This window comes from Excalfactoria chinensis, chromosome 18 (genome assembly GCF_039878825.1).
Source record: "Excalfactoria chinensis isolate bCotChi1 chromosome 18, bCotChi1.hap2, whole genome shotgun sequence".
NCBI classification, from domain to species: Eukaryota; Metazoa; Chordata; class Aves; order Galliformes; family Phasianidae; genus Excalfactoria; species Excalfactoria chinensis.
Genome location: NC_092842.1, coordinates 7,203,195 through 7,230,379, shown reverse-complemented (window position 1 = coordinate 7,230,379; position 27,185 = coordinate 7,203,195). Strand labels below are relative to the sequence as shown.

General features: G+C 53.7%; 1 protein-coding gene across 9 annotated transcripts in view; it reads right to left on the bottom strand.

Moving 5' to 3' along the window:
* Positions 1-27,185, bottom strand: part of DAB2IP (DAB2 interacting protein) — a 154,069-nt gene that overhangs the window by 5,097 nt on the left and 121,787 nt on the right. For 7 of the 9 annotated variants that reach the window (XM_072352509.1, XM_072352507.1, XM_072352505.1 and 4 more), the window contains 10 exons: positions 25,966-26,520; positions 18,649-18,793; positions 16,541-16,685; positions 12,852-13,088; positions 11,454-11,655; positions 10,698-10,876; positions 8,354-9,239; positions 5,914-6,066; positions 2,734-2,936; positions 1,970-2,057 (listed from right to left, as the gene is read on the bottom strand). In XM_072352509.1, the coding sequence (XP_072208610.1) occupies positions 1,970-2,057; positions 2,734-2,936; positions 5,914-6,066; positions 8,354-9,239; positions 10,698-10,876; positions 11,454-11,655; positions 12,852-13,088; positions 16,541-16,685; positions 18,649-18,793; positions 25,966-26,520 (2,793 nt within the window). The remainder of the gene's footprint in view (positions 1-1,969; positions 2,058-2,733; positions 2,937-5,913; positions 6,067-8,353; positions 9,240-10,697; positions 10,877-11,453; positions 11,656-12,851; positions 13,089-16,540; positions 16,686-18,648; positions 18,794-25,965; positions 26,521-27,185) is intronic. The other 2 variants (XM_072352506.1, XM_072352508.1) reach the window with 2 other exon arrangements.

Below are 27,185 nucleotides of genomic sequence, written 5' to 3'. Positions count from 1 at the left end.
CTGCTGCTGCCAGGTGAGCAGACATCTCTACAAGCTGCGTGCTCCAGGACTGGCCTGACAGCAGCAGCCACATCTCAGCCAGAAGCCTCTGTGTGCCAGACCGGATTGAAGCTGGGGCAGGGTGCTCTGCAACCTCCCAGCAGCTCCGTGTTGGTCTCCATGGCTGTGGCTGTAGCCTGGATTAGAATTGTGCTGGGCTGAGCTGCACCGGGTTTGCACAAAGCCTGCGTTTCCTTCAGGGAAGCTAGAGTGAAAGCCTCTGAAATTCTGGGCTAGGACGTAATTTGAGGATTGTTTCTTTGAGGAATGAATACCATCTCTGCAGGTAGCTGCAGGAGCATCTGCAGGGGAGCACCGGAGTTCTGCATGGCCGCAGGGATGTGGGCACCAGTTCTGCAGAGAGCAGCTCTGCCTACAGGAGATCCCTGTCAGAGCTCCTGCCCTGCTCCCAGGGTTACTGCCTGCCTCATGGAGGCGTTGGCGCATCAGGCTTTTAAACAAGCAGAACCTGCGCTGAATTCATGGAACCATACGATGTCCTCATTGGTCCTGAACAAAATGGAGATAAAGTACTTTTTCTAATTTTTCAGTGATACAGAAGTTGTGTTGTTTGCTCTAAATGCAGCTGTTATGAAGACGGTAAGATTCCTGTTTTAAAGCATAGTTCTCTCCCAAGGTGGTTATTCCTGTCAGTGTTTAATTGATTTTGTTAGTGTAAATAAATGCCTTAAATGACTTGTGGCCTCCCAGGATGGCTATGATGGCATAGCTTATCCTCACTGATTACACTAAGGGGTCCAGTGCAGTATCATGGGGACAAGAGTAAGAGCTGCTGTGTTGCAGCCTGATCCTGCCATGCCTGCACATTCCTGCTGTCTGCTGTGAGCAGACAGAACGGAAACAACACAGAGGGGCACAGCAGTTTGCCTGTGTAACTCTGAGGATCACACACGGTGTGAGATGACAAGAAGCAGAAAGCTGCACCACACAGGCTTGGCTGAGAACCCCACAGGTAACACTGTGGGGCCTGAAGGAGCTGCTGCCGGCTGCAGCCCCAGCCACGCGCCCCACACTCCCCCTTACCTGCCAAGCTTTGCCCCAGTGCAGCAGGGAACGTGTGCTGATTTACTGGCTTGGAACAAATTACTGTACAGGAAAACAGTGATTCCTTTTGCAAAGTTACCACTGTCTCATCTCCTTTTTAATTAGTTATACAGTAAATTAGTCATGAGTGGTGACTCACAAGAGATTAATACGGTCATTAAGAGAAAGCCTACAATTCACTAGCATCTAGCCACAACCTGAAGCTGTCTAAACAAATGAAAAGATGATGGGCTGTATTTTCAGTTCCTTTGTTCCAAGCACAGTATTTTCCACCATCACCTGGTGCCCCTTTGCCATTCTCATTTGTACCACCAGCTGCTTCCCCGAGCCCTGGTACAATCCTGCACAGACTGACCACGGCCCTGGGCAGCCCTGCAGGGAGCTGACTCCAATGTGCTGACCATTTGCACAAGGTCAGTCCCCTGGCACTGCCACCCCTCCAAGCTACAGGCCCTGCCTTCTCCCCTCTACTCCCCCTGCCCTGCAGGCACGCTTTCCTTCCCTGCTCTGTGCATTTGCCCTCCTCTTGTCTATCATTCCCCCACCCTTCTGTTGGCTGTGCCCTTCTCAAGACTATACTCCAACCACCTCCTCTCTGCTCAGTGGCACCTCTGCTGCCACCCTGACATCCTCCACGTCACCTGCCCAACACCAAGGCTAGAAAAAGCTGCAGGAATACGAATGCTCTGCCAACAGAACACTGTCCTGCTGAGGGCTGACCCACCTCTCACTGACTGCAGCTTTGTGCTGATGCACCCCATGCATGTGGTTGGACCGCACTTAATCTGGTGCTGCTACACAGCAGGGAGGTGCATATTGGCAGAGTCACCCCAGAGTGCTGCACCCCTCAGTGTCAGGGACTCACCTGTGCATCGATGATCTTCTGTTTGGAGTCCACAGCAGCCTGCATTTCTGCATGGTCTTTCTTCAGCTCCTCCTCAACTGACATCAGCCTGGTCAAGAAAATAAGAACATGTTTTCAAGATGCAGAGTGCATCGTCTTTGTAGTGGTCTGTACTGCTTAGGGAAGTGATCTGAGAGCTGGGGGCAGCTGGAGGAAAGGAGACCTGCAGGCCTGCAGCTCCTGTCTCCATGTGGTATAGGCTGGCTTTGCGAAAAGCATGCTTTATGAGAAGAACAAAAGAAGTACCCTAAGGGCCCTCAAAGAAAGGGCAGGGACAGCTTTAGTTGGATGCCTCCTCAGCACTGGGGAATTAAAAGCTGATATGCACCTCTGCAACAGGCAGGAGGAGATATGAAATGGTAGAGACCCTGGTCTGCAGCCCCTGCCATCCAGACAAGGTCTGGGCCCTCAGCTGAGAGTGCAATACTGAGGCACACTGAGATGCTCCCACAACAAGCAGCTGTGTGTGGGCATTGCCACCACCTGCTGTTACACACAAACCAATGGCTCAATGCATCATTTTTCTGGCTATTAATTTTGTCTAGACAACCCCAGAGCACATTGCCCAAGAGCTTAAGTGATTAAGGCCAGGGAAGGAAGACTCCTTTGTGAATGCTGATTAAAAGCAGAGACATGGCTCGGCTCAGGTGAAGTGAAACTAGCAGGACTGAACAGCGTGGTCAGCAATAATGTCAGCCCTGCTGCCTCCCCCAGCTGCCCTGTACCTGCTGATGATGCCCTTCATCTGGATCTCCTTATCCTCCTGCTGTCTCCGCAGCCGCTCCTCGCTCTCCTCCAGCCTGGCCTGGTACTCCAGCATCAGTTTCTGCGTTGTCTCCTCCTGGCATTTGAAGCGTGTCTCGTACTCCTCCAGCTTCTTGTTGGAGATGCGCAACTTGTCCTGCAGCACCACCAGGTCCTGCTGGTACTACAGCACGCAGGGACAGACAGGAGGAGAAAACACTTGAAGCACGTCATCACACATGGCTCTGCCCTTGCCAGGGGTTCCCCACAACCCGACTGTGCCCCTCTCCTAGCTGCAAACCCGTATCAGATAACCCCGCTTGCCGACACCTCCTCTTCCATCTTCTCCATGCTGTGCTGGGAGCGGCGCTGTGTCCCACGGGGCTGGCACGGCGCTGGCACGTTCGGAGAAGGGGCTGTTAGCAGAGTTCAGCAGTTCACATGGGGAAAGCAGGTTAGAGTGAGTGGATGGCAAATGCACCTTCCTCACGCTACGCGCAGGGCTAAACACAGGCAGGAAAAGCTCAGTTGGTGGGATTTTGGGTTCATGTGCGAGCTCTGCAGCCTGTATCAATAAACAGGAGCACTCTGGAGATGCTGAATGCACAAAGTCCAGCAGCCTCAGTTGCAGCTGTCTCCCAGATGGGGCAGCTCAGGGCTGAGCTGGGCAGGGGCAGTGCTGCGGCCCCTCATCTCAAACCCTGCAAGCAGATGGCAAGCCAGGGCTCAGTCCCAGAAGAGCTGCTGCATGAAGCCAAGACCCCACAGGCTGTGCTGATCACACAGCTGAAGCTGAACAGCAGCAGCAGAATCACATGAAGCAATTATGAAAACAGAGCTTTCTGACTCAGCAAAGCCAGGTTCAGCTGTTGGAGAGCATTCAGTGCAACTCACTTTGCTAAAGGAAGATTCAGTGCAAATCTGTGTAAGACTTTAATTTCAAAATTATCTTTGAAAACTGTCTACTAACAAAACTTAAACTGTAATGAGCTTAGAATAATTAACACACACCTGAGGAGCAGAGAGTCAGGCTGGAAAAAAACATCATCTCCCGGCCATGAGAGCAGTTACAAGGCCAGGGCTGTTGCATAAGAGCAAAGTGGAACATGCTGCATCCTGAACTGGCTGTGGAGCTGAAAACAGGGCCCTGCCCTTCGGCCATCTCCAGCCAGGTGAAGCACTCACGTTAGGAACGTTGTCATATCCCGATGTTGTGAGTCCTGCTGGGGAGCCTCCCTGACAGATCAGCTCCTTTGGAGAGGGAGCGCAGCCGCTGTGCCCCATTAGCACATTAGTGCTCACAGTAGCACTGCTGGAAGAAAAGCCTCTCCTCTCCCCAGCCGGCTGCAGGAGCTCAGCTCCTCCAGGCTGAAGACTTGTGATGCTGAGGGGCCTCCCGATGGCTGAAGGCTGAGTGGGAACGGGCTGTGAGCTCCTCCCACCTGGGCACAGACGGCCACAACAGATCGCCGTTTTCTTCCTTTAGCAAAGCTTTTACTGAGGCACTGGAAGGACAGTTTGCACGTGAAACTGGAGGGATGGGAAACACAGATGCCCATACGATGCACAGAAGCACTGAGGTCAGACAGAAGGGAGTTGCTGGCACGGGAAAGATTAAATACCTACCCTAGCCTTAAAAGAGGAGCAGGGTGAGTGCAAGTGATAGCAGGAGAGGCCTCAGAGCCCGAAGGAGTCGCTCCTGTCTCTACAACACTTGTCTCACTCTTGGTTACCATTCAAGTTTTACAGTAATGGGGAGAGAGATTGTGCTAATGACGGTCTTCAGTGTCAGTGATCTGACAGCAAAGTAACAAAAGATGCTGCGTGGCAATGAGAGCAGGGCAGGGGGCTCCTGTGGCCTTAGGACAGGGGGCTCCTGTGTCCTTAGGACAGGGACCGGTTTGCTGCAGAATGAGTTCAGCTCCCTGGAACAGGTGCTGGTGAGCTCCGCTGCCCATGGGAGCACAGCCAGGGCCAGAAGGCAGCAGGCTGGGCTGAGGGAACACCCACCCCTTGTGCTTCTTGTGTGGCCCTGCACAAAGGCTGTCACTGCCATCCCACTGCAGAGCTGCAGGAGCACCAAACTTCTCTGAAGCCCTTCAGCATCTGAATGCAGCAATAACACAATGCACAATGCCTGGATCTGGAAGCACCGCTTTCATCTGCTGCATACTGGTGTCTCTGCTTTGGTCACATTCACAACTTCTATATGTGTGCAAATAATGTCAACTAACCACAGCTGAGTGTGTGATCAGTGCATGTCTGTGCTCGTGGGAATAGCCAAGGAGGAAAGAGCCCATAAAAAGCAGGTTGAGATATCCCATCTGCCTCACTACTGCGGGGAGCTCCCACCTCCTGCTCCTTGCTCTGCCTCTTAAAGGTGAGAGCCCCGAAACTTTATGGCTGAGCAGGGGAAGGTTACTGTTACAGAACCAGAAACATCTATGCTGCAGAACAGAAACAGTTCAGGGAAGGAGAAACCTGCAGCTTGTGTGACCTGCTGGAAGCACCTGGTCACTGGGATGCAGCAAAGTATGGTTAAGAAACATCCCAAATGCCCACGTGCAGCCACCCTGCAGTGCCAGGCTGCTGAGAAGTGCCAACTCTGCAGCAGCTCAGGGCACCTCCAGCACTGGGGGCTCCAGCTGAACCCTCTGGCTCTGACTTGCTGACACAGCCTGGAGCAGCGATGCCACACCAGGCCCCAGTGCTGCATCCAAGTCCACATTCTGGACTTAAGTTTTAGGTCTCCTTACAGCCTTTTGCCACAGAGCTGCTCCTTGCTACACATCCCTGCAGTTAGGCAGGAGGGTGCCTGTAGGCTACTTCTGGTCTCTTTTCTGAGTGCATTTATTTTCTAAGCTCTCCTTTCCCTGCAGCCAGGGGGAAGTAAAAGGCACTGGCCGGCTCCAGGTGATGCTGCAGAGCAGCCCTGACTCCTGGCTCCCACTTTCCTTATTTGCTTCCATCAGGGTAATTCCAGTCAGTGTGTGAAGCCCTCCCCGGCCGTCCCCAGCAGCGCCCTGAGAGCAGCAGGGCTGAACAGCCCGACAGCCTCTGTGGGGCAGCGCGGGGCCGTCCTGCCCCCAGCTGCAGCTCAACCACCCTCAAGGAAATCCTCTCTCTATTTAGAAACTTGATTCAATCCAATCAGGTTTTACCTTTTCTGCTTGGCTGAGCTCGTCCTTATTCCTGAGCTTATCCCTGTGCTTGGAATCTGGGTCAATGCTTTCATCTTCTAAAAACTGCATGTTCATATTCAAAAGCCAAGCAGCAGTGCGGTCCAGGGCATTGGGGTTCACAGGAGAAGGGGCCTACAATGAAACATACAACCATAACAAAAGAAAAACCTGTAACAGAAAGGTCATGAAGCCAGAGAGAGCAGTTCCTTCCAAGCCCTCTCCCACACTGCTCCAAGAACAGAGAACACATCTGAGCTACCAGAGGGGCAGGAAAACCTCCTGTGTGCACCTCCCATTATTCTGCATCACAAACATCCGACAGCCTTTGACAGACTGAATTCTTCCCTCTGCCAGCCCTACGGAACAGGCAAACAAAGGTGTGTGGCAGCAGAACCCTGCTGGAGCCAATGGGCCCAGGTTACTGGAGCAGTTGTCACCTCTGCGAGCAGAGACTTCACTCTGCTCTTCAGCCCCTGCTTCACTGTGCTGTGCTCTTGCTTTGCACGGAGCCTTTGCACACGCAAAAGCACATCTTCAAAAATAAGCCTTCTTGAAAATGGTTTCTTGTTGGGTGAGGCCGTACCGATAGGGCCATCAGGAGGAGCACTCACAGGGTGTTAGCACTCACAGGGCTGTGAGCCCAGGGTGCAGCGCTGCTCTTGGCAGGTGCTGGGGCTGAGGGCAGGACTGCGAGCTCAGCACCTTCCAGCTGTGATACCAACTTGAGGAACTGAAGCTCCAGCTATTTCCCCTCCATCCCGGCTCATTATCAGCAGCAGCAATTATCCTCTTGGATGAACACCAGGGATCTGGATGACCTGTTCAAGTTAACAAGGCAAAGAGACTGGGAAATTTCTCCTCCATTCAAAGCACCGGCGCTGGAAGCTTTCCTGTGCCATCCTTCAGCCTCGTCTTCATTTCCACAACTGTGAATCAGAAGCTCAGGAACTGCTCATGGGGCACCGAGGGCCGATCGGAGCAGAGCTGCTCTGGGTCCGATGCTCTCCTCTAACAGCCACTGCCCATCTTCTGCCTCCTCCTCACTCTCAGAAGATGTGGAAAAGCACAGCCTGCTCCTGCCTGGCGTGAGTTTGCTGGCAGCTCAGGTGAATGCAGGAGGAGGCACTGCTGCAGGGCAGGAGCAAGGAGCTCTTCTGAAGGCAATCGTCATCGAGTGGCCACTGTGTGGGAGCTCTCGGTTCTTGAGCAGCAGTTCTGTTATGATTCACTGACACCACTAGGAGCTGAGCTACGCACCTAATGCTGGGAGGGGCATTTGGGGCACTTCAGCGCTTGAGAAGGCAGTGAGGGCGGAGGAAAGCTCTGCAACACCAACCAGCCGGCCGAGGTCACCTGGTGTCCCCAGGGCTCTGCTGGGAGGAACTGCCCCAGCGGGCGGCTGCGGTGGAGCCCGAGCCCTCTGCACCTAACAGCTATCGATCCACAGTGCTGCTCCAAATGCTGCTACACGGCACGCCTGCTAATGTCAGTGCTTATGAATCAATCCAGTGCGCACAGAACAGCTCTGGATCGGGCTGAAACCGCCTGCAATGGGCAACACTGCCGATGGCCTCCACCTCTGCTGCTGAAATGGAACCCACGCTGAGGAGCAGGCGGCTCTGGCCAACTGTTCACCTTCTCTGGGCTTGTATTGCTGTTACAGCTCTCCCCTTAGGCACCGAGAGGCCCTCCTGTGTTAATTCTTTTAACGGGGTTAAAAAACAGGGTTTACATCCGAAATGTAAAACGAAAAGCGATTTACCCACACCAGGAAAGCCAGAGGGCCCTGGGTCTGCGACCTACTGCTTCGATTTTAGCACCTTGCACAGCCAGATCTCTGCGCAAAGCAGATGTGCTCCAGGACCTGAGCGCTGCCGGGCTCTGCACAGGAGGGACTTTGCTGTTGATGGGAAAACACTTCTTCCTTCCTGCTCTCTCCTCCCCACGTGCACTCACAGGAGGGTCTAATGGAGCAAACTGGCACGTCCATGGACACCATGGCTCTGGGGGAAAGGAGCAGCAGTACAGAGCTTTGTAGATACACCAAGAGATGAGGGCCCGGTCCAGGTCTGTGAGATGGAGCTGGGTTGGCTATGGCATGGGATGAGAGCCTGCACATGAGGGGCGAAGCAGTGACAAGGCGGCAGTGCAGGACGGAGGCCGGGCTGCCATTGCCCTCGTGGCTCTGCCACCTACCGCCCCGAATCCAGCACTCCAACCGCACGGCAAAGAACGTCGGACGAGCACCGTCTGCGTCCCGAACCTCACAGCGCCTCCGGCTCAGGCGGGGCGGGGTGCGGAGCCGTGCTACGCTCACCACGCCGCCACGCAGCCCGCTCCCCCCGCCCGTTCCCTCCTCCAAGCCCACGGTCCGGCCCGGCCCCCTCCCGCTCCCCAGCCGCTCGTCTCCCCCGCTCACCTGCTTGTGCATGGTGCGCTGCTTCATCTCGGGGCTGTCGCCCTTGGAGGAGGAGGACTGCTGGCGGAGCCGGGCCCCGCTGCCGGGCCAGTCCGGCGAGGAGGACATGATGCTGCCGCTGGAAGGCCGCTGGTACTGCACGGTGTTCAGCAGCGACGGCGGCGTCCTGCCCCGGCTGACGGGCGGCGGCGGCGGCGGGGGCGGCTGGTCGATCCTCCGCTGCGGCCCCGCGCTGTTCTGCCGCGGCACGGTGGGCTGCCCGCCCTTCTCCGACAGCGAGAGCTGCCTCCGGGCCAGCTCCCCCGTCCGGCGGGTGAAGTCCTCGCTGGCGGCGGGGCCGGCGAAGCCGAGTTTGTTGGCCGTCAGCTCCTCGCTGTTGCTGTGGGAGCTGAGCGAGCTGTGGCACTCGGAGCCGGAGTCGCCCAGGCCGCGGGGCGAGAGCGGCAGCCCGGCCGCCATCTGGTACACGGGGTTCTGGAAGGACAGCGGGGCCAGCAGCTGCGGCCGGCCGGGCGCGCTCTCTCCGCTCGGCGTGGTGGGCGTCTGTCCCACGCGGCGCACCGTGGCCATGCCGGCCATGCCGGCCGCGCCGCTCTGCTGAGTCCGAGCGGTCCACACGCCCTGCAACTGCCCGAGCGACGACTGACTGTCATTGAGGGAGTCGGCAGCGCCGGGCGCGTTGGCCCCGCCGTCCAAGAGCCGATTGTCCTGCAAGTCCACCATGGACAAACTCTTGCTGCCATTTGACATCTGCACGTCGGGCTCATTGGCCTCTGAGTAACTGGAGCTTCGGGCAGGCGAGGGCTGGGCCCCGGCAGACCTTGTGACAAAAAACAAGTCCTTGTTTTCGGGGGTTGGAGATGGTAACCGTGTGAAATCTATCAGACTGCGGGGAGGTCAGTGCGCAAGGAAGAGGAGAGGAAACAAAACAAAAAGAAGAGTCGTGAATGCCACACCGGAGCAGGAAAACATCATCACTCAGAAGCAATTGGTGTGGCACAGCTGCGCGGGAAGCAGGCACAGCCCGCCCTGTGGGGACAGGCAGCAGGAGCCGGGGATGCAGGCGGCAGAGCAGCCCTGGGCACGGAGCTCTGCGCAGCACAGAAGGTGTCTGCAGCTCACAGCACTGCTCACAGCCTCTGCCCCACCATCCGAGCTCTGCTCAGTGTGCTAAAAGCGCACCGCCTTCCAGCTGGTCGTGCCTCAGTGCTCCTGCCTGCCCTGTGCCCGGGCACTAAGCTGCCCCGTGCTGGCACAGCACCCCACAGGCCGGGCCCACACTGTGCAGCCGAGGGTCGGACACAGGGCTGGAACTGCAGAGCTAAATCCGAGCAACTGAAAGTTATCCACCCACCGCTCCTGCTGTAGCAGATAAATTCAGGCAATATTGATTTCTTGAGGACAGGAAGAAAGAGCTTTGCAGTAGCTCAATGTGAATATAGCACTGATCAAAGGTGATGCGCTGTAAGCAAGTATTTGGGTGATGGCATACTAGTAGAGATCCTCCATAGCATTAAATAATTGTACCTCAAGCTGGGAAGCATTAGAGATGAAAGCTCTGATTAGAGCAAGTCCAGCTCCATTGCTGCCTTTCATTCCTAACTGAACTGTTAAAGAGTTATGCAGGTTCTACTTACAAACTATTGTTATTAGCAGCGTCTTTCAATTTACGTGAGCTCTATTTCATTTTCCACAAACAGAAACATTTTTAGTCTGCAACACAGTCATCTTTCCCATTAATTATTTTTCTTACATAATTAGGCCTAAAAGTGTGTTTGGTGACTGTGTCTATGAATCACTGCTCGTTCAAAACACCCAATTACACAAGCAGGATGGAGAAGACTGGAACTGACTGTAAGGCCTCTACAGCTCACCCACTGGTAGAGGAATGCCCAGATTTGGACCACGCTGAATTCAGCACACATCCTGTGTCTTACAAGGATGGACAAAACCAATGAATCCTGCATATGCAGACACTATGAACACACTGGTAAAACTCACTGGTTTGAGGTTAGTACCCTCAGTGCCCTCAAAGGATGGAAGTGCTGCTTGTACAGCTGAGGGTCAAGAGTGGAGCCCAGAACCACGTGTTTGATTTTCCATACCACATCCTCAGTTCTGGCTCAGGATGGACCTGCTGACTTGCACTACTGCCCGCTGCTACGCCTAGATTCAGAGCTGAGCTACACCCAGTAGCAGTTTTGCAGTTGGAAAGCTTTGCCAATGGATCAGGAAAATCCACACTACACCTCCATCTGCCTGACCCTGCAGGCGCTCAGGTTCTGGTAGTAGGTGAACATTCAGTATTTCCTGGCTGTGGCCAGGCCGCCTCTTTTGCTCTTACCCGGATAAGTCATTCTCTATCACCATTTTCTGCAGCCCTGCAGAGATGCTGTTGCCAGCACTGGGAGTGGATGCAGTGTGATCAGCTGTGACCGAGACCTGCACGCAGGCCGGGTTACTGAGTGCCGAGTTGACGTCCCTCAGGATCCGTGGCAGAGGGCCGAGTTTTGTTGCAGTGCTCTGGAGAGAAAAGAGCAGAGTTACGGCCAACACTGTGGGTTTTGCAAGAAAGCTCTGGGCTCTGCTGATTGCTGGGCAGTCCCTCTCAGTGAACTCAGTCAGCAACATTCATTCTCTCCAACATTTAACCCCACTGCCGAGGCTACAGCCTATCCCAGAACACAGCTTCAGAAATCACTTGCAGCTGTGGGGCAGAAGGAAGCAAGCACACTTCACGTGGTTCAGACAAAGAAGACAGCTGTGGCCAAGCCTGGTGCAGGTCACTGGACAGAAATCCTTTTAATTTAAAAGGAATCTGCCGGGACAAACAAGGCAGCTCTGCCTTCACATCTCACTATCCTCAACTCTCAGTGATGGACAGCAGAGGCAGAAGGCAGTACTCGCCAGCCTCAAAGAAAACCACAAAGGATGAGCTCCTTCAGCAGCACGTGCAAAGGTGGAACAAGAGCCAAGAGCCAGCAGGAGCTGTGCTGTGCTCCCAAGCCCTCACAGGCTGGTACTTGCTGGACAAAGGGGAGCTGTATGCTGCAGAGCAGCCCACGTGCCCAGCACGAGCCTGTCCCCTGCAGCCCCCTACCTGCTCCAGCTGAGAAATGACTTCCCAGAGCAGCGAGTGCAAAGTGGACAGTTCCCGGCCCAGGTCAATGTAGCCTTCGAAGCCAGCTGTGTTTGAGATGGTTTCTGGATTGGAAATCTCCAGTAGGAATCTCTGCATGTTGGTCCACTCATGTTCCAGAAACTGATTCATAAAAGACATATATTCCTCTTTGCTGCCAAACCTGTCAAGACAGCGACACAAGTCTCAGCTAAATCCCGTAAACAGAGGTGCAGCGAGCAGAATGAGCAGGCACATATGCAGGTAAGAAGACCAGTCTCTTCCTCTGGCATCTGAATGCTTTCAAAGCCTTTGAGATTACCAGGCTGCTAACAAGCAGCTGGTGCCGAGCAAGGAACCCAAATTAATTCCAGCCTAACCCAGCTAACTCCTCATCAGTGCAGGATCTCAGCAGCAGAAATGAAGATGAAAGCTACGGAAACAAGAAATTATAATACCAAGCCCAATCAACTGACTGGAGTGCAGCAAGTGATGGCTGCAGGAGTCCCATGCCCCTCCCCCAGCAGCTCTGCAAGGAGAGGCTTGGTCATGTGCAGTCTGCACAACAGCTCAGCTTCATCGCTTTGGTTTGACTAATGTCAGCTTAGTGAGAATCTTTCCTGCAAAGTGCTGAAAATGTGAAAACCCTTTAGGTTAGGGATCGGTCAGGAATATGGAGAGTTTCTGTCATCTAGCATAATACACCCGCATGTCTTCCACCTGTGTGCGCACGCATGTGCATTCCTGGCTGCAAGTGTGTATACTAAGCTAGCTTCTAAATCTAAGAAGCTTTAGACAGAGACTGTCCATTCATGTTTCAGAAAGCTCATCATTTTGTTATCAGAGCTCAGGATAAGTAGCTCAGAGCTGCAGCCGGAGGAAAGATGTTCAGAAATCTCTTGCTTTGTTTCCATCAAACCTATGGGCTTAGTTAGAAACTGGTAGTGACCCCATTTGCTTCTCTTGCCTTCCCAGTTCAAACAATCACACTGTAAGAGTCCCCTGGAAGGACTGAGCTACACACACTGTCTGGGTGCTGGTCCTGCTGATGCCTCTGGTGGGAGACAAAGCGGATGCCACCAGCCTCCCCCAACACAGCCATCGTGGGGCAGATTGCCTGGCTATGCCTGGGTGTTCTGCTGCTCTGCTCTGTGGTCAGAACAGTCTGCTTTCCTACTCATAAAACACATGCTGTTTTGGAAACTTAAATGATCTCCTTGACCTAAAAGTGAGGGTCCCAGAGAGACAGGGAGGATAAAATCAACAGGAACCAAACAGGCCCTTTGCATCTAGGAAAGGAGCAGCCAGCGTGGGATGCCTGCTGCAGAAGCTCTGCCTGCAGCCTGGGGCTTCCTCCCCCTCCTCAGACCTCCTGCTTACTTGGCAAAGTTGGCCAGGTTCTGGGTGACCTTGGCAATGAGGGTCAAAGTGCGCGCAGTGCGGTCGTCCGGGTACTCCTGCAGGAGACTGAAGAGGGAAGGGGACATGATAGCTGGGCAGAGGAAGCGGAGGAACAGGGAGGCACTGATCAGTCTCTCGCTGATGTCTGGGCGGCCACGGTTGCTGCACTCCTGTCTCCACGAGGCAAAAACTTCTTTGAGCTCCCTTGGGAAGACGCTGAAATGACAGGAGGACACACAGGGATGGTAAGTTCAAGGCCAGAGTGTTTGAACTGCTGCACAGTAATAACTAAACATGCTGTGCACCAGCCGTGGAGTATGACAGCCAGACCTTTACACCCTGCTGACCCCCAGCAGCACCTCTACCTACACCAGTCACAGGCTTTTGTCTGTTCTCTTTTCCCCTCTTTCTTTTATTCCCCAGAGCATCCATTAGGATGTTCAAACCACACAGGAAAAAGCCAAGCCAAAATCTCAAGCAACTGGAAAGAGAGATGGGAAACCAAGCAGCTCATCATCACACGTATCGTGGTGTGTACCACCCTGGAGAGAATAGCACTGCCTGTGTGCTGTGGGACACTGGGGGTGTACCAGGGTTGCAGGTTCAAGCTCTTGGATCAGATCCCATGGAGACAAGGGCAAAGCAGAGCCACACTGGAGTTAGTCCAGCCTTACAACTGCACGGACCTCCTCCAGGCTTCCCAAGACACCAGACCTCCTCCAGGCCAGCAGCTCTTATCACTGCAATAAGGAGCTGCCTGCTCGCTCTCCTCCCAGCTCCCACCTCATCCTGTTCCCAGCACAGGCTGTTTATGCAGCTGGATACTCCCACGCAGGAACAGGCTGACAATGGGTCCCCAGCGGCCCACAGCCCCCATACCAACCCCTTCCCCGGCTCCAGTGCTTGCCCTGGCCACAACCACCACCTCTGCATGAAACCCAGAGCTGTTCACCTTCAGAGCTGGATGGCATAAAAGCGGACCAAAGGAGGTCAGACTCCATTTTAGGTCACACATTTTCTTCACAAACAGCCATTTCAGAGGATGCTTTCCCAGTTTTGCTGCAGGGTCTATGTGGGATGAGCGAAACAATCTGAGCTGGCTCCCAGCAGCCACGTGCCCCACTCTGGAACTGGCTGCCCTGCTACTGACCCCCACGTTTGTTGGAAAGAGAAAGCCACGTGTGCCGTGCTGCCAGAGATGCTGTCCTGCTCCCACGGTGCAGAAGCCCACCCAGCCATGCCTGCTGTGCACACGGGGTGAGCATCCTCACACTTGAGGTTTTCTCCATCCTAACACGAGCTCAGCAAACACTGCCACTGTGTTTGGCTTCTGCTCCATACTGGATTCATGTTTTCACCTCACGAGCTTTTGCCCTGTGCTTTATAAGTAACACTAGCCAAAGTCTTTGGCTGAAGAAGTTCTCTTTCTGGCTTGATTCACACAATTGGACAAAGCCCTTTTACTTCGTGGTATCTGCCCAGAAATAGGAGAATCCTTTAAGCAATTTAAGGCTTGAGTGATCAGGACAGGTTGTACAGTGACTGGAAAGTAAGCCCTTGGAAACGCATGCACCGGCAGCACGCAGCCCTGAGTACTGCTCACTGTCACGGGCTGCGAGACCATAAAAGTTTAATTGTGTAATGGTGTATGGAATTCAGTTAGCTGGCTTTATGTGACAAACGGGCCCGTAATTCATTACCCAAGTTTCCAGTAACGAGCTTCCACATGCTGAAATTCTGCTTACGCCGAAACTTTCCAGATGTCCAAATTATGTCATAATTATAACAATTTTCGGTTATTGTGAACCTCTTCCCTCTCTCCGACTCTCTGGCAGATGAGCACACACACTCCTGGCACTCTATTTAAAGCAAGACCGTTAGCTGTCAGGATCCCTTGGCCAATCCTGAATTCTCAATATCAGCCCAATTAATCCCCAAGAACTGCTGAGCACAAAGGAGCGGGAGGGGATCGCTCAGAGCTGCAGCTCAGCTGCTCCAGCCTCCTCGGAGCAGTGGGACTGGAGGAACCAACCTTCCACACATCCCCAACTTTCCCTGCGTCACTTTTCAGCCCTATTTTTAGGCCAACCTTTTAGTGTTGCTTTGGGTATTTTTAGGAAGGCATTAATTTGAACAATTATTATCCGCCGGTGACTAAAAGCAGCGAACTCCTCTTGGGAGAGCAGGTAAGAACAACTCGTGAGTCAGAGTCATTAACTGGCTCAGTTAAGGTATGGACTACCTGCACAGAACTGGGCCCTGCCTATCTGTGGTGGATGCAGGAAGTGTGAATGCGCCTCTTGCTGCCTGTTCTCTCCCCGAGCAACATCAGGAAAAGCAATCCTCTTCCTTCTGGGCCTGCAAGACAGCGTGCTCCATATCCAGGGGGATTACGTACAGTGAGTTTTCAGACCTTAACACAACAGCTGGGATAGGAGAGAAAATGAGGAGTTCTGACTACCAAAGACTTCCTTCCTCCAAGCCAATCCTTGGTTGATGTTTGGTAACAACAGCATTGCTACAAAATACATCAATAACAACTAATCCCAGCCTTGTAACCAGGAAGACTGCAGGATAAAAATGTTTGTTCTGTTTAGCCAAGGACAAAAAACCTCTGGGTCAGCTAACAAGATGCATCAATGAACTATTTTTGTTCTTTTAAGTACTTTACTTAGGGTCACCAGCAACATTTCTCCCCTTCCCAGGCACCATCTGCAGCACACCCATAGGCTGCTGGCTCCCCAGTCTCCAGCGCTGAGGGGCACAAACCAGCACCACCAGACACTGCAGCACAGCGCTGCCTCAATCCAGTCAAGTCTGCACATTCAGGCCTGTCTCTGCTGGCTGCTGAACAGCTACGAAATGCCTCAAGCTGTCCCGAGGGCCAGGACACGGCAGGGTTAACCCTGAGGAATGCAGGATGCTAAGCCAAACAGCAACGGAGCACTAAGAGCAGTGTCCTTGCTCCAGCACTCTGCAACAGGAGAATGGCTGCCTCCACAAAAGCTCCCTGTGTTGCTGCAGCTTCCCTGCTGCACCATGAATGCCACAGACCCTTCCTACTGCAGTGGGGTTCAGAACTTCAATGGCTGCTCTGGAGAATCAGGCAATCCATCACCGCCCCACCTGGCAGGTACAGGTTTATGATATGGGTGGGAGATTCAGGACATGCATTCCTGCTGTTTATTTCAGGATTTCATACACGGTTGGCATCAAGTCCCTCTCTGAACTAGTCACAGTGGCAAAGGCCTTTCTTACTCCTTGGCTCTACCACCCTGTCCTTTATTTGTGCTGCACTGACCCTTCACCACCCGCTGAAAAGCGATGGGCACTCAGCCCTGAAGGCAGAGTGGAACTGCATCCCCAAACTAAACCAGCTCAGCAGAAAATCTGCCCTTGAAAGTGTGTTCTTCTGTGCACAGCAGCCCTCCCATTCCCATGCCAGGCACACAGGAGCTCAACAAGGCACTGCACATCTTTACAGGTGCACCTGCCACCCCCTGTGCCACCCTTGCTCAGCCCAGTCCTCCTGGGCAGCCTCACACAGAAGCTCCCCGGGTACCCTTGGGGTTGGCAAGGCTGTGCCAGGCAGACACGGCCTGAGCCGGCCATCGTACTCCTCCCCTGTGGCAGTACGTGGAGGGGAGTGACGCCCGCAGGGTACTGACCAGTAGGAGTTGATGATTTTGCAGAAGGCCAGCTCACAGCACATCTTCAGGTTGCTCTGATGCTCAGGGAGGTCTGAGGATGAACACTTACTGGGATCCACCTCACAGTTTTCATCTGATTCATAGAGAGCCTTGATAAATTCCCCTGTAAAACAGACAGCGATGGGTTTTGGAGATGCAGCCTTCAAGCAAGCCCCAGTGCTGTCACACAGGCGAGCAGGGCCATTCCCTGCCCCCCGCTGGCAGTGCTGTCCTGCTTGCTCCAGGTGCGGCCCTGGAGCTGCTCTGCTGGAAGATCTTTCCCCTGCCTGCCCCGAGCCCCCAGCTGCCCCCGTGCAGCCACACTCCACAGGGCTATCTGCAGGAAGCATGTGGCAGGTTCTGTCATCATCTGTACCATGTCCTGCTGCCGTGGGCTGTGCCTGCTGCGGTCCCCTGGCGCTGACAAGCCAGTGTGATTCACAGAAGAAATGGATAATTAAAGGAAAGAAACAATTTACTCTGTTTATTTTGAGCTGAACATCACACCAAATCGAATTACACCATTTCTGGGAGCTTCCTTGCATTCCTGCCTGCCTCTGCCTCACCAGAGGCGCCCCAGGCTCAAACCAGCACAGGCTGTGGGCACTCCTGGTCCAGCTGCATGTCCCCGGCCCCATGGCAGGGGGGTGGCAGAAGTGGAGCAGCAGCAGGAACCAGAGACAGTGCCGGCCCCTGCAGACAGGGGATCCTGGGCCCCACATGGCACTGCAGGACTGGTGGTGCTCGGTGCTTTGGTTCCCCTCTCACTCCTCCTAGTTACCTCCCAATTCTTGACCTGTCTGGGATTTCCCCATCCTTGTGCTTTCTGCTCCCTCTCATCTGCACTCCTCCCTTTGCTCTGCCCAAACAGATACTAATTACGTACCAGAGAGCCCCTCTGCTGTATTCTCAGCTCTGCTGGGAGCTGCGGAGCCTCTCTGCCTGCCCGCCGGCGATGCCTGCTGTTAGGATCCAGCCCTATTACCGGCTTGTGCCTCGTGGTTTGAAGGAAAGCACCACGCTACACTGGGCTCCTTCTGACATACAGATTAATCATTTCCCTGATAAAAGGTCTGTGCAGAACCCGTGCCTGCACACCATGCAGGAACTGCAGGCTGCTCCTGCACCAGGCAGCAGCATCAGCACCCAGCCCCGACAGGGGACCAATACAGAATCTGCTGCCTTGATGAACCTCCTGGCTTTTTAGAAACATTCTGAGGTAAACTACCTGCAGACTTCAACCAGAGGGCATTACAAGGCAGGAATAACCAACATTCCTCCTCTTCTGGTGGGCTGCCTGCAGGTCTGACTGCATCTGCTCCCCTTCCTCAACTTCATCGGTATTATTATTACCTCAGTGAAGCACTTAGGCTTTTGTGGTCCCTGCTAGAATTACACAAGTCCGCTAACAGGAAGCCAACGTACTGACAAACTCAGCTCTGCAGAAACGCTGCTGCCCCTCTGCCAGGCTGTGCTCCGACCCCCCGCTGCTTTGCTGAGCTTCGGAGCAGAGCAGCCCCCAGCCCACGCTGTGCCGCCTGCACGCAGCAGCGCTGCTCTTCCTTCCTGACCTGCCCGCCAGCAGAACCTCTAATTATTGTCATTTGCATCAGGAGAAATATTTTTGGAGCCACGAGCATATCCAGCCCTTTCAAAAACCACCAGGAGGTTTCCCAGTGCTGTAAGGGAGGCAGCTCTCATCACTGTCATTTGGGAGATTTCATCTGACTCACAAGTGCCGCGAGTAACCGGGGGGAGCATCTCCGGCCGGGGGTGTGCAATCAGGGGAAGGATTCAGCCAGCCTCCGTGACACTGCACTGCTGAGACAGAAGGCCTGGCAGGCCGTGCCTGCAAACACCATTTCGCTGTCTCCTTTGGAAGCAGATGAAGCGCCAGCTGAGCGCTCACCTTCACCTGGGGCTGTGCTGCCCCGCTGTGGGCTGCGCCTCGGGCCGGCGGCGTGCAGCCTTCGTGCTTCTCCAGAACTGCTGGAGAACAGCCGCTGGGGGAGCAGCACCGCCATGGATGCTGTCAGGGCTCTGCCAGCACTCACCACCGCGCAGAGCAGCCACCCCTCGGTACATACCTAAGGCATCTTGCAAGTATTTCTGTCCCACCAGCTTCAGGTATTCCTCGATTGCTTTGGTGGCCAGTGTGTTCTCCCTGAAAATGAGATGCTCATTCTCACCACAGCGATCAACTTCAGACATCATCAGGTCAGTCAAGAAATCCTGGAAAGCAAAGCCCATGGTGGGTCACCACGTACCAGCACAGCCCGTGCAGCTCTCCCAGCACACAGGGAGCGCAGCGCGGCCGTGTCCCCGTGCACACTGTGCTGCTCCTGCTCCTCCCAGAGACAAGAGCAGCCATCAGTCTCTGCGCAGTGACAACATCTGCACCCCCAAAATGATCCGTTCCAGGCCTGAACCACATTTTCCCGTCCATCAGCTTTCTGATGGGTCCCATCTTGGCCTCGTGTTTTGTGGATGAAGTATTTTTCCCACTGTTTAACGTGTCTGCATCCGTACCCAGCTGCAATGGCTGCACATCAGGGGCACAGCCTGGGTGTCGTGAGCTGTGCCCCACAGTCGATGGCTGAGAATCAGGCCTGCAATAAGCAGCAGGGTTACCCAACGTCCTATTTCCCAGTACTCATGAAAATAAACACCACTGTTACAGCATGCTTTTTTTTTGCTGGGCTGATTTGCACAGAACCAAATACCACAACATTTCATAATCCTCTGTGCCGCACAGCGATGGAAGGGGTGAGCAGAGCAGCGTGCACACTGACAGCTGCCCTGTGCATGGCTCTGAGCTCCTGAACTGCAAACACCAATAGAAAGCCAGCATCTGAGACCGAGCTCCACGTCTCCCTCAGCAACAGCATTAGTGATCACAGAGGGTCACGTACCTCCCAGTGCATTCTGCTGAAAATCCACTGTGTGGTGTAACGTTTAGCGTGCTGCAGCTACCATTAATGCAGGAGAAATGCCATGCAGGTTTTAATGCTGGCACACATTCAGCTCCCATTCTCTACTCTGCTCATGGGAAAATCCTCCCACCGATGCCGCTCACCTGGATGGGCTGCCAGCACCCCCCTCGTCCTGCAAGGAAACCGAGTCCCCATGCAGGAGGCAGAGATGCTGACCTACAGCTGCACTTCTGTAGCCAAGGTCACCTCTCCCAAAGCATGTTCCTCTAACACGAGGTCACTACTCAGAAATAACCCTTCAGTGAGAATCCTTCACCCATCAGCAGCACACAAGACGTATGAAGCCCATTTCTGGGCACGGGCAGCAAGTGCTCCTGGAGGTGCTGTGCGGAGCTGCAGGTCCTGCACACTGCGAGTCTAACCAGGTTCAGAAAGCAGCTGCATCCCAACACACAGCAGCACGTTCTGCTCACCTTCCTACCTCTGCTGATCCCCAGGTGTGACCTGGAATCTTCAGGCTCACTCTGGGATGCACTGCTGGCCCATTCCAAGGCCAAACTGCTGTACCTACACAGCCCCTCGTTACTGTGCTGCTGTCCCACATGAAGACAAACCCGGCTGCAGGCAGAGGCACGAATCCCTCCACGATTTTCTGTCACTTTGCCTCTTTTATCAGCCAAGCCCAAATAAAACTTTAAACTCCTGCTCAAATCCCTCTGGCCGCTATCTGGGTACCTCCATCACCTCTATCTCCCTGGTTCTCTCCCAGGATGCGTTTCAATTCCAAGCCACAGCTCCGGCTGACACAAGGTGCTGATTCTTAATTAGCAGCCACTGACCTTGGCTTTGCCTGATTCTCTTTCCTGTCACTTCGCTAACATACTAATTATCTCAGGAACACTGAGTTTTACTGCTCCTCCTCAACCAGGTTTGCTTTCTCCTCCTCCATTCAGCTGAGGACCTGAGCTGCCTCCCTCTGAGTGCAGGGCTGCAGAGCTGTGCAGGACGTGGGGCTGCAGTGCCAGCTCCCACACAGAACCCAGCCACCGCCAGAGCCACTGAGCTGCAGGGACCCGGACAGCAGGATCCAGCCAACAGAATGTGAATGTTGGTGACTTCAGCTAATAGGCAGAATTAAAAATGAGTCATAAGTAACCCAACACAAAGCCAGGAAAGATCCCTTCTAAAGGTCTGTGGCAGCCACTGTCCCACACTGAGCACCACCAGCAGCTCAGCAGGTGAGAGAAGCAGCCAGGGAAGATGCTGGCAGCCCGAGGAGCTCCGCAGCCTCAGCTGGAGCGCAGTGTGCCAGGACAGCCCCCACCACCAGCAGATGGGCCACCATGCAGGGCTTCTCAGCCTGGCAGCTCCCTGGTGACACGGGGCCAAGGCAGCCAGCCCTGAGCCGCACTGCAGGGCCAGGCACTGCAGGAAGGAGCGCTGCTTGCGGCCCAGCCCTCCGCACCAAGGAGCCACATCGGCTCTGGATCACACGTCTGATATCTCTGCCTCAAGAACGCCAGCAGCCAGCACTCGGAAGACACAAATGGAATGCAAATACTCGTTGGATCCCTCTGGGGGCTTCACTCACCCACATACAAGACTCCAAATAAAATGCAATAACTAAAGCCAATAAAACTCCCTGTTTCTGAGCAGCAGAGATTGGTGGGGGGTTGTTTTTAGTTAGGGCCCCTGGCAATGGAAGAAAATAAGATGCTTTATTTCATTACATCAGAGTCAAGAGGGGAAGGGAACGGCCTACAGTAAAAATTAAGGGCTGTGGCGGTGCTCTTCAGGCTCATTCCTGCATTTATTTTAGGGATATTTGCCCCAGACTGGACACTGCTAAGCCTGTGCAACCTCAGTCACCACACACACGTTGATAAGGAGGAACAACTCATAAATAAACTAATTCAGAGTACAACAGAGCAAGGCAGCACTGGCATCCAGCACTCCTCCAAGCAGGAGATACTGCAGCACGAGCTGCTGCAAAGCTGCTCCTGCATGGCCCCAGCAGCCCCGCACTGCTCAGACACAGCTGAAGGTGAGCCTGGGGCAGAGAAGGAGCACATGGGAACAGGGGGGGCCTTGAAGTGGAAAGGCTGATTGCAAAGTGAAATCCACTGAGTGTGAAACTGACACCTGCTCAAACAACAGTCCTACACTGTGGTGCCAATAGGGCCATGCAATTGGGCTAATTGCATCACTCAAGCACAAAAAAAAAAAAAACAAGGGAAACAGCTCAGTCACAAGAAAAAGCTGCAGAAGGCAGCCAGCTCTGTCATCACCTGGTCCATACCCAGTCCCTGTGTGCAGCCCCACACCTGCCTGGGTATAGCAGCATCCCAAGGGCAGCGCCAGGAACCCCACAGAGGGGCTTTGGTTACCAGGAAAGGTCCTGCAGCCCCAGCCCTGCAGGGATGGACATGGGAGAGCAGAGAGGGGCTGTCAGTGCTGGGGGGGCTGCTCTGTTGGTCAGCACCCAATGGGTGGATGGGCCACGAGATCTGGGGGTTGTCCTGATCGCAAGGCTGATTAATAGGATTGCCTTCACCTTAAGAGGATTAAATTGATAAAGGTAATGAGATTAGTGCTCATTTCAGAAGGCAGCAGGGCTTTTACAGAGCAGTGAAGAAGGAAGCCCTGGGAGGAGGCCGGGTGCCATGCACACAGCCCAGCCTCGACCCTCTGCCAACATGTGGCCCCAAGGGTCCATACTGGAAAACACCAGTAGTGCTCTTGCTCAGCACAGGAGCTCGTGCTCCAGCACTTCTGCCTTTACTAATTTTCCTTGGGATATGGAGGGCAAGTGGCACCACGAGGGTTAACACACAGGCAGCTACGGCCGTGACTTTCTGACAGCAATAAGGAAACCCAACTGCAGGACATGCTGATGCCATCAGCGTGCAGAGCACAGCAAGCACCTCCTCCCTGACCTGGCAGCAGCACAGCCCTGCTGCACAGCACACAGCAGCTCCCAAACTGTGCTCCCCTTCGAGCCTCCCAACCCAACTGACTGCTGTGCCTGGGGAGAGGGCAAAGGGGAGCGGATGTGCACATAACACTGATTAAAAGCTTTATTAGCTTGACTATGGCTGCTGTCTAAAGCATTACAGAGGAAACTCCTTGCAAGGGAATGATGCCAGTGTCACCTACAGCTGCAGGTGTGCAGCAGCCCGGCTCCCCATGCTGGGACACCCAAACACTGCTCCCAACCAGGCAGCCCCGCACGCAGGCTGGGCAGGAGGCAGGGAGACTGCAGCAGGCTCACACGGGGGGGTGAATGCATCTGCTTATGGGAAGCAAATCCTTGCGGCATAAACAAATAGGGACACATGTTTATTCTTCACTCCATTCACACCATGATAAATATTTATTTCAAGTGAGCAGCTGGTTAGTTGGAGCTTTGTCTGATGCTGGATTTTATCTACCAACCATTTGGACAAGGAAGTTTTTTATATATTTATGATTATTAACTGAGCTGTGAGGGAGCCCTGAAACAGACCTAAGTGAGGGAAGCACTCTGCAGGTGCTGAGAGCCCCAACCCTACTCCCTCTGGGAAGGATGCAGCCTGCCTCTCTGTAACCACATCACACAGCACACATCAGCCTGGGCTAATGGCAGGGCTCAGCGCACCCAGCATTTCTAATTACCACTTTGTGTGTTTTGTCTGTGGGTTGCAAAACACGTCAAAATAGTCAGGCATCTCGGCGCACCCTTACAGGTAACATTGGTGTCCGTGATGATGGCAGGATGGCAGTACCCAACACATGGGGCAGTGCCCCCTCCGGGCTGGGCAACCCCCAGCCAGCTTGCCTGCACTGCCACCTGTATCACAACGCTTTTCCCTTCTCTCCCCACCTTGGCAACTGCTCCAGGCTTTCCAGCCATACCCAGATGCACTCTGAGCCTTCATTTAGCTCTGCGGGGGTGAATCTTTTCCCCTTCCCAAGCAGAGATCAAAGGAAGCACAGCCTCTGACTCCAGGGAGGACTCTCTGCTTTCATTTCCCATCTTTTAATCTACTGTGATAAAGAAATGAAGCTCAGGCTGCTGCAGTTATTTAAAGAAGAGGACGCAGCTGCAACCCTTGCCCCCTGCTGCCCACACCATGCAGGGCCCCCACCCTGCCTGCAGCTCTGACCAGCCCCAGTAACATGCCCTGGCTGCAGCACAGCAGGCACTGACAGGAGCTGGGGGCTGTGCGGGCAGTGGGCACTGCCATGCATGGCAGCTCTGCAACCCCCGGGAAAACACTGTGCCTGTGCAAGGGACTGCAGCACACCTACAGCAAACAGCTACAGGAAAAACAGTGCCTGTGCGCTGTGACAGCAACCAGCTGCTAACACATCTCCATAGATATCTGCTGGACGCTTGTTTCTCACTCCAGCTGTAATTGCTGCTTTAGTGTCACCTATGGCAGCCAAGAACCACAGAAAGTCCTTTATCAGTGAAATAAATTAGCAACTGCCCATCACCACATCTGTGCTCCTCAGCTCAGAGAGGTCTCTGCCCCATGGCCCCATGAAGCCCAACACAGGCACAGCACAAACCCAGAGCACGAGCACCACGATATGAGCACAGCCCACCTGCTCCGGATGGAGCCCCACACTGGGCACGTGGCTGTGTCACACACACAGCATGGCTGGGTGCTCTCCTCTCCCATTCATCTTTCTTTTTTCCCCCTTGTTGCCAGCTTTCCCTTTTCTCTGCTTGTCCAACTCCTCCACGAAGAAGGCATCACCCAGTTCCCATGCTTCAGTAACTCCTGTTGCTTTGACAGCTCTCTCAACCCTGCGCTAATGCTGATGGCAGATGACAGGCAGAGAAAGCAGCAGCTCCATTTTAGGGGGCAATACATCACGTCTGTTTACTGTTTGCTGCGTCCCCCGTGCAGAGCCTCTGGGATCTTGAGCACTGGCACAGACATGAGCCTGGAAACATCCCTGCTCTCTCCTGTGCCACGCCAGCACTGTATAGAGAAGGGACAAGCAGCAGCAGTGACAACAGCTCTCAGATCCGCACACACGCAGCTCACAGTGCCTGACATCGGGGTGACACTTGATGCCTTTTGCACCAGAATTGTGCCAGCCACGCTCAGAGTCCTTCCTGCTGATTTTACTTCAGCCAGAGCTACGGCATCAGTGCCACCAGAGCTGCAGTGAAGGGCAGTGCCAGCAGAAGGCACAGCAAAGCCCTGCCACGAGGAGCAAGGGAGGGGACAACTGGGACGCTCTCCTTGCATTACAAGAGCAGGATCCCACATGCCCCAAGCTGATCCTGTCCCCACAGAGCGGAGCTGCACCCCTTGCTGAGTGCCCTGCGGCCCCATCCCGGGGTCAGGGAGGCTTAGGGCTGCTATTTTCATTCCCCCTGCGGCAGCAGCACCATGGCCTCACAATCCTCTCACAGAGCTTCTCCTGCCTTGAACTTATCCAGGAGGCCAAGCCACTTCTCTGTACAACAGATGGTAATTAAATCTAATCCATGAACCCTGCCATGATCCCAGGCAACAGCAGAGGCTGCAGAGGAAGCATTGAGCCTCACAGTTCCCCTCAGGTGAGCAGCTTGCGTCTCTGCTCTGCTTAAGCTCTGGCAATCTTGCTCTTCCCAGGGATGCTGACAAAGAAAACTGCCAGTGCTGTGACTTGACTGTGCTGCGGCCCTTGTGGACACACAGCAAGGACACTCCATGGCAACTCCATGCCTTGTGGAACTCAGGGCTCAGCAGTGCTCCCTGGTAAGGGGGTTTCCAGCTCTGTTCCTCTGCTCTCACTCTCAGATCACTAATAGCAATAAATCCCACCCCCTCTTCTTCCTGACTTGCTTCTTTCCCAGACCCAGTATTCCCAGTCATAGAGGACGGTCACACACTGCATTTTCACCACTGACAAACTGGCCAGCAGCAGCTCCCCAGTGAATCCTGGCCCAGCAGCGCCCAGGTCTTCTTGCACTGCTGCCCCATCGTGTCTCTTCTGAAAGCAAAGGACAGACCCCACGGACCTGAGTGATGCATGTGCCTGGAGGCGCACTTAGCTTTGACATTCTCATGGCACCCCCTGGTACGCTCTCACATTTGGTGCTGCAGTGCAGGGAAGCCGGGGATCCCACAGGAACACCCAGCACATGCCAGCAGCACAGCTTAAGTCAGCATTGCTCACACTTTATCCCTGAGAAGTGCCTTCTTCCTTTCTGTTACGTTTGTGCCTATTCATGGAATAAAAGTCTGGCCCCTAAGCCTCCAGAAGCAGAGAAAAATGACTTAGGTTGGTATCTTGGGGTCCTACTGATTTCCTTACTAATTAAGCAATTAGCAATGCACATGCTACCAATCTGCTTGTAAGAAAAAGCAAAATTACACTGTATTAGTGATGGCTGAGACCAGCTGAAGCGGTGACTTCCAACAACCCAACCCAAGAGACTGCTCCTGCCCTGCCCCCCGGCAGCCAGTGGGTGCCAAAGGCTCTTACCTTGGCCTTGCCCGTGCTCTGCAGGATGTGCACCAGCGCAGATGCCATCTCCTCTTTGTTCTTCACACTCAGTGAGGGCTCCAGCACTGAGCACAGCACCATGTAGTTGTTAGTGATGTACTCGGCGAACTCTTTGTACATCTCCATGGGAAGAATGCTCATGCTCTGGTAGCGTGACTTGATGCGGATCATGGGTCCCGGGGATTTGCCCTTGCCGGGGTTGGGGCTGACCACAGGGTACCACTTCTCCACAAACTGCCGCCCTGTGACCGAGCTGACAGGGATGTTCACTTGTCCAATGAAATTGGTCTTGTCCTTCTTTTTCTTCTTGTCAGTCTCTTTGTATAAGTGCACCGTAATGTTTTTGAGCGATGGGAGGTTATTAAATTCAAAGTGCTCCCCCCAGAAGACATTATCAGTTTTCAATTTACAGGTAGTTCGTGCATAAAGAACGTCATCCAGGCATAATTCACACAAGTACTTTTTCTTAGCTGGCAGGTCCTTGGCTTCAATAATCCATAACTTTAACATATTCTCTACCCTTCTGCTGTTGTCCTAGAAAAAAAAGATGCAAAGAAAAAAGGTCAAGAAGAAAAACAAAGCAGTGCACAACACAACTGGAGATAGGTGTTAATTATTTCGGATGTGCTAAATGAGCAGAGGCTTAATTACATTTTATTTTAAGGAAATACCGGCTCTCAGGAATTTGCATAATAATGCTACTTATGTTAATTTTCCAAATATCACCGTGCTCTCCACATCTGCTGGTGCCAATTAATATAAGCAACGAGGAAGATAAAACCCCTCTGCATCACAAATGGGCCAAATCCAATCCACTGCCAAGAGGACCTCAAAAGAAACCTCAACGAACCCAACCAATGATTAATGGCCTTTGCAAAGCAACACCTCTGTCACAGCTATCACACTACCACCTCCCTGATCTGTACAGCTGCTGTGCAGCAGCACTGAAAGACACTGTTTATCACTGCAACAACAAAAGGACCCCAATGCACACCCAGGGATCGCCCCATCCATGGCCAGAACTCTGCTACCCCTGACATGGAAGAAGTGTTTACAAAACCTCAATATTTTAGGGCAGAAGTCCAGAGCATCCGGCTAAGAGATGGAAAGGAATGACGGGAGACAGAGTGAGTCACACAGCGGAATCATTACGATTCAGAAATAGAAATCTGGCCTGGTACCATTTAGATTGCATGTAG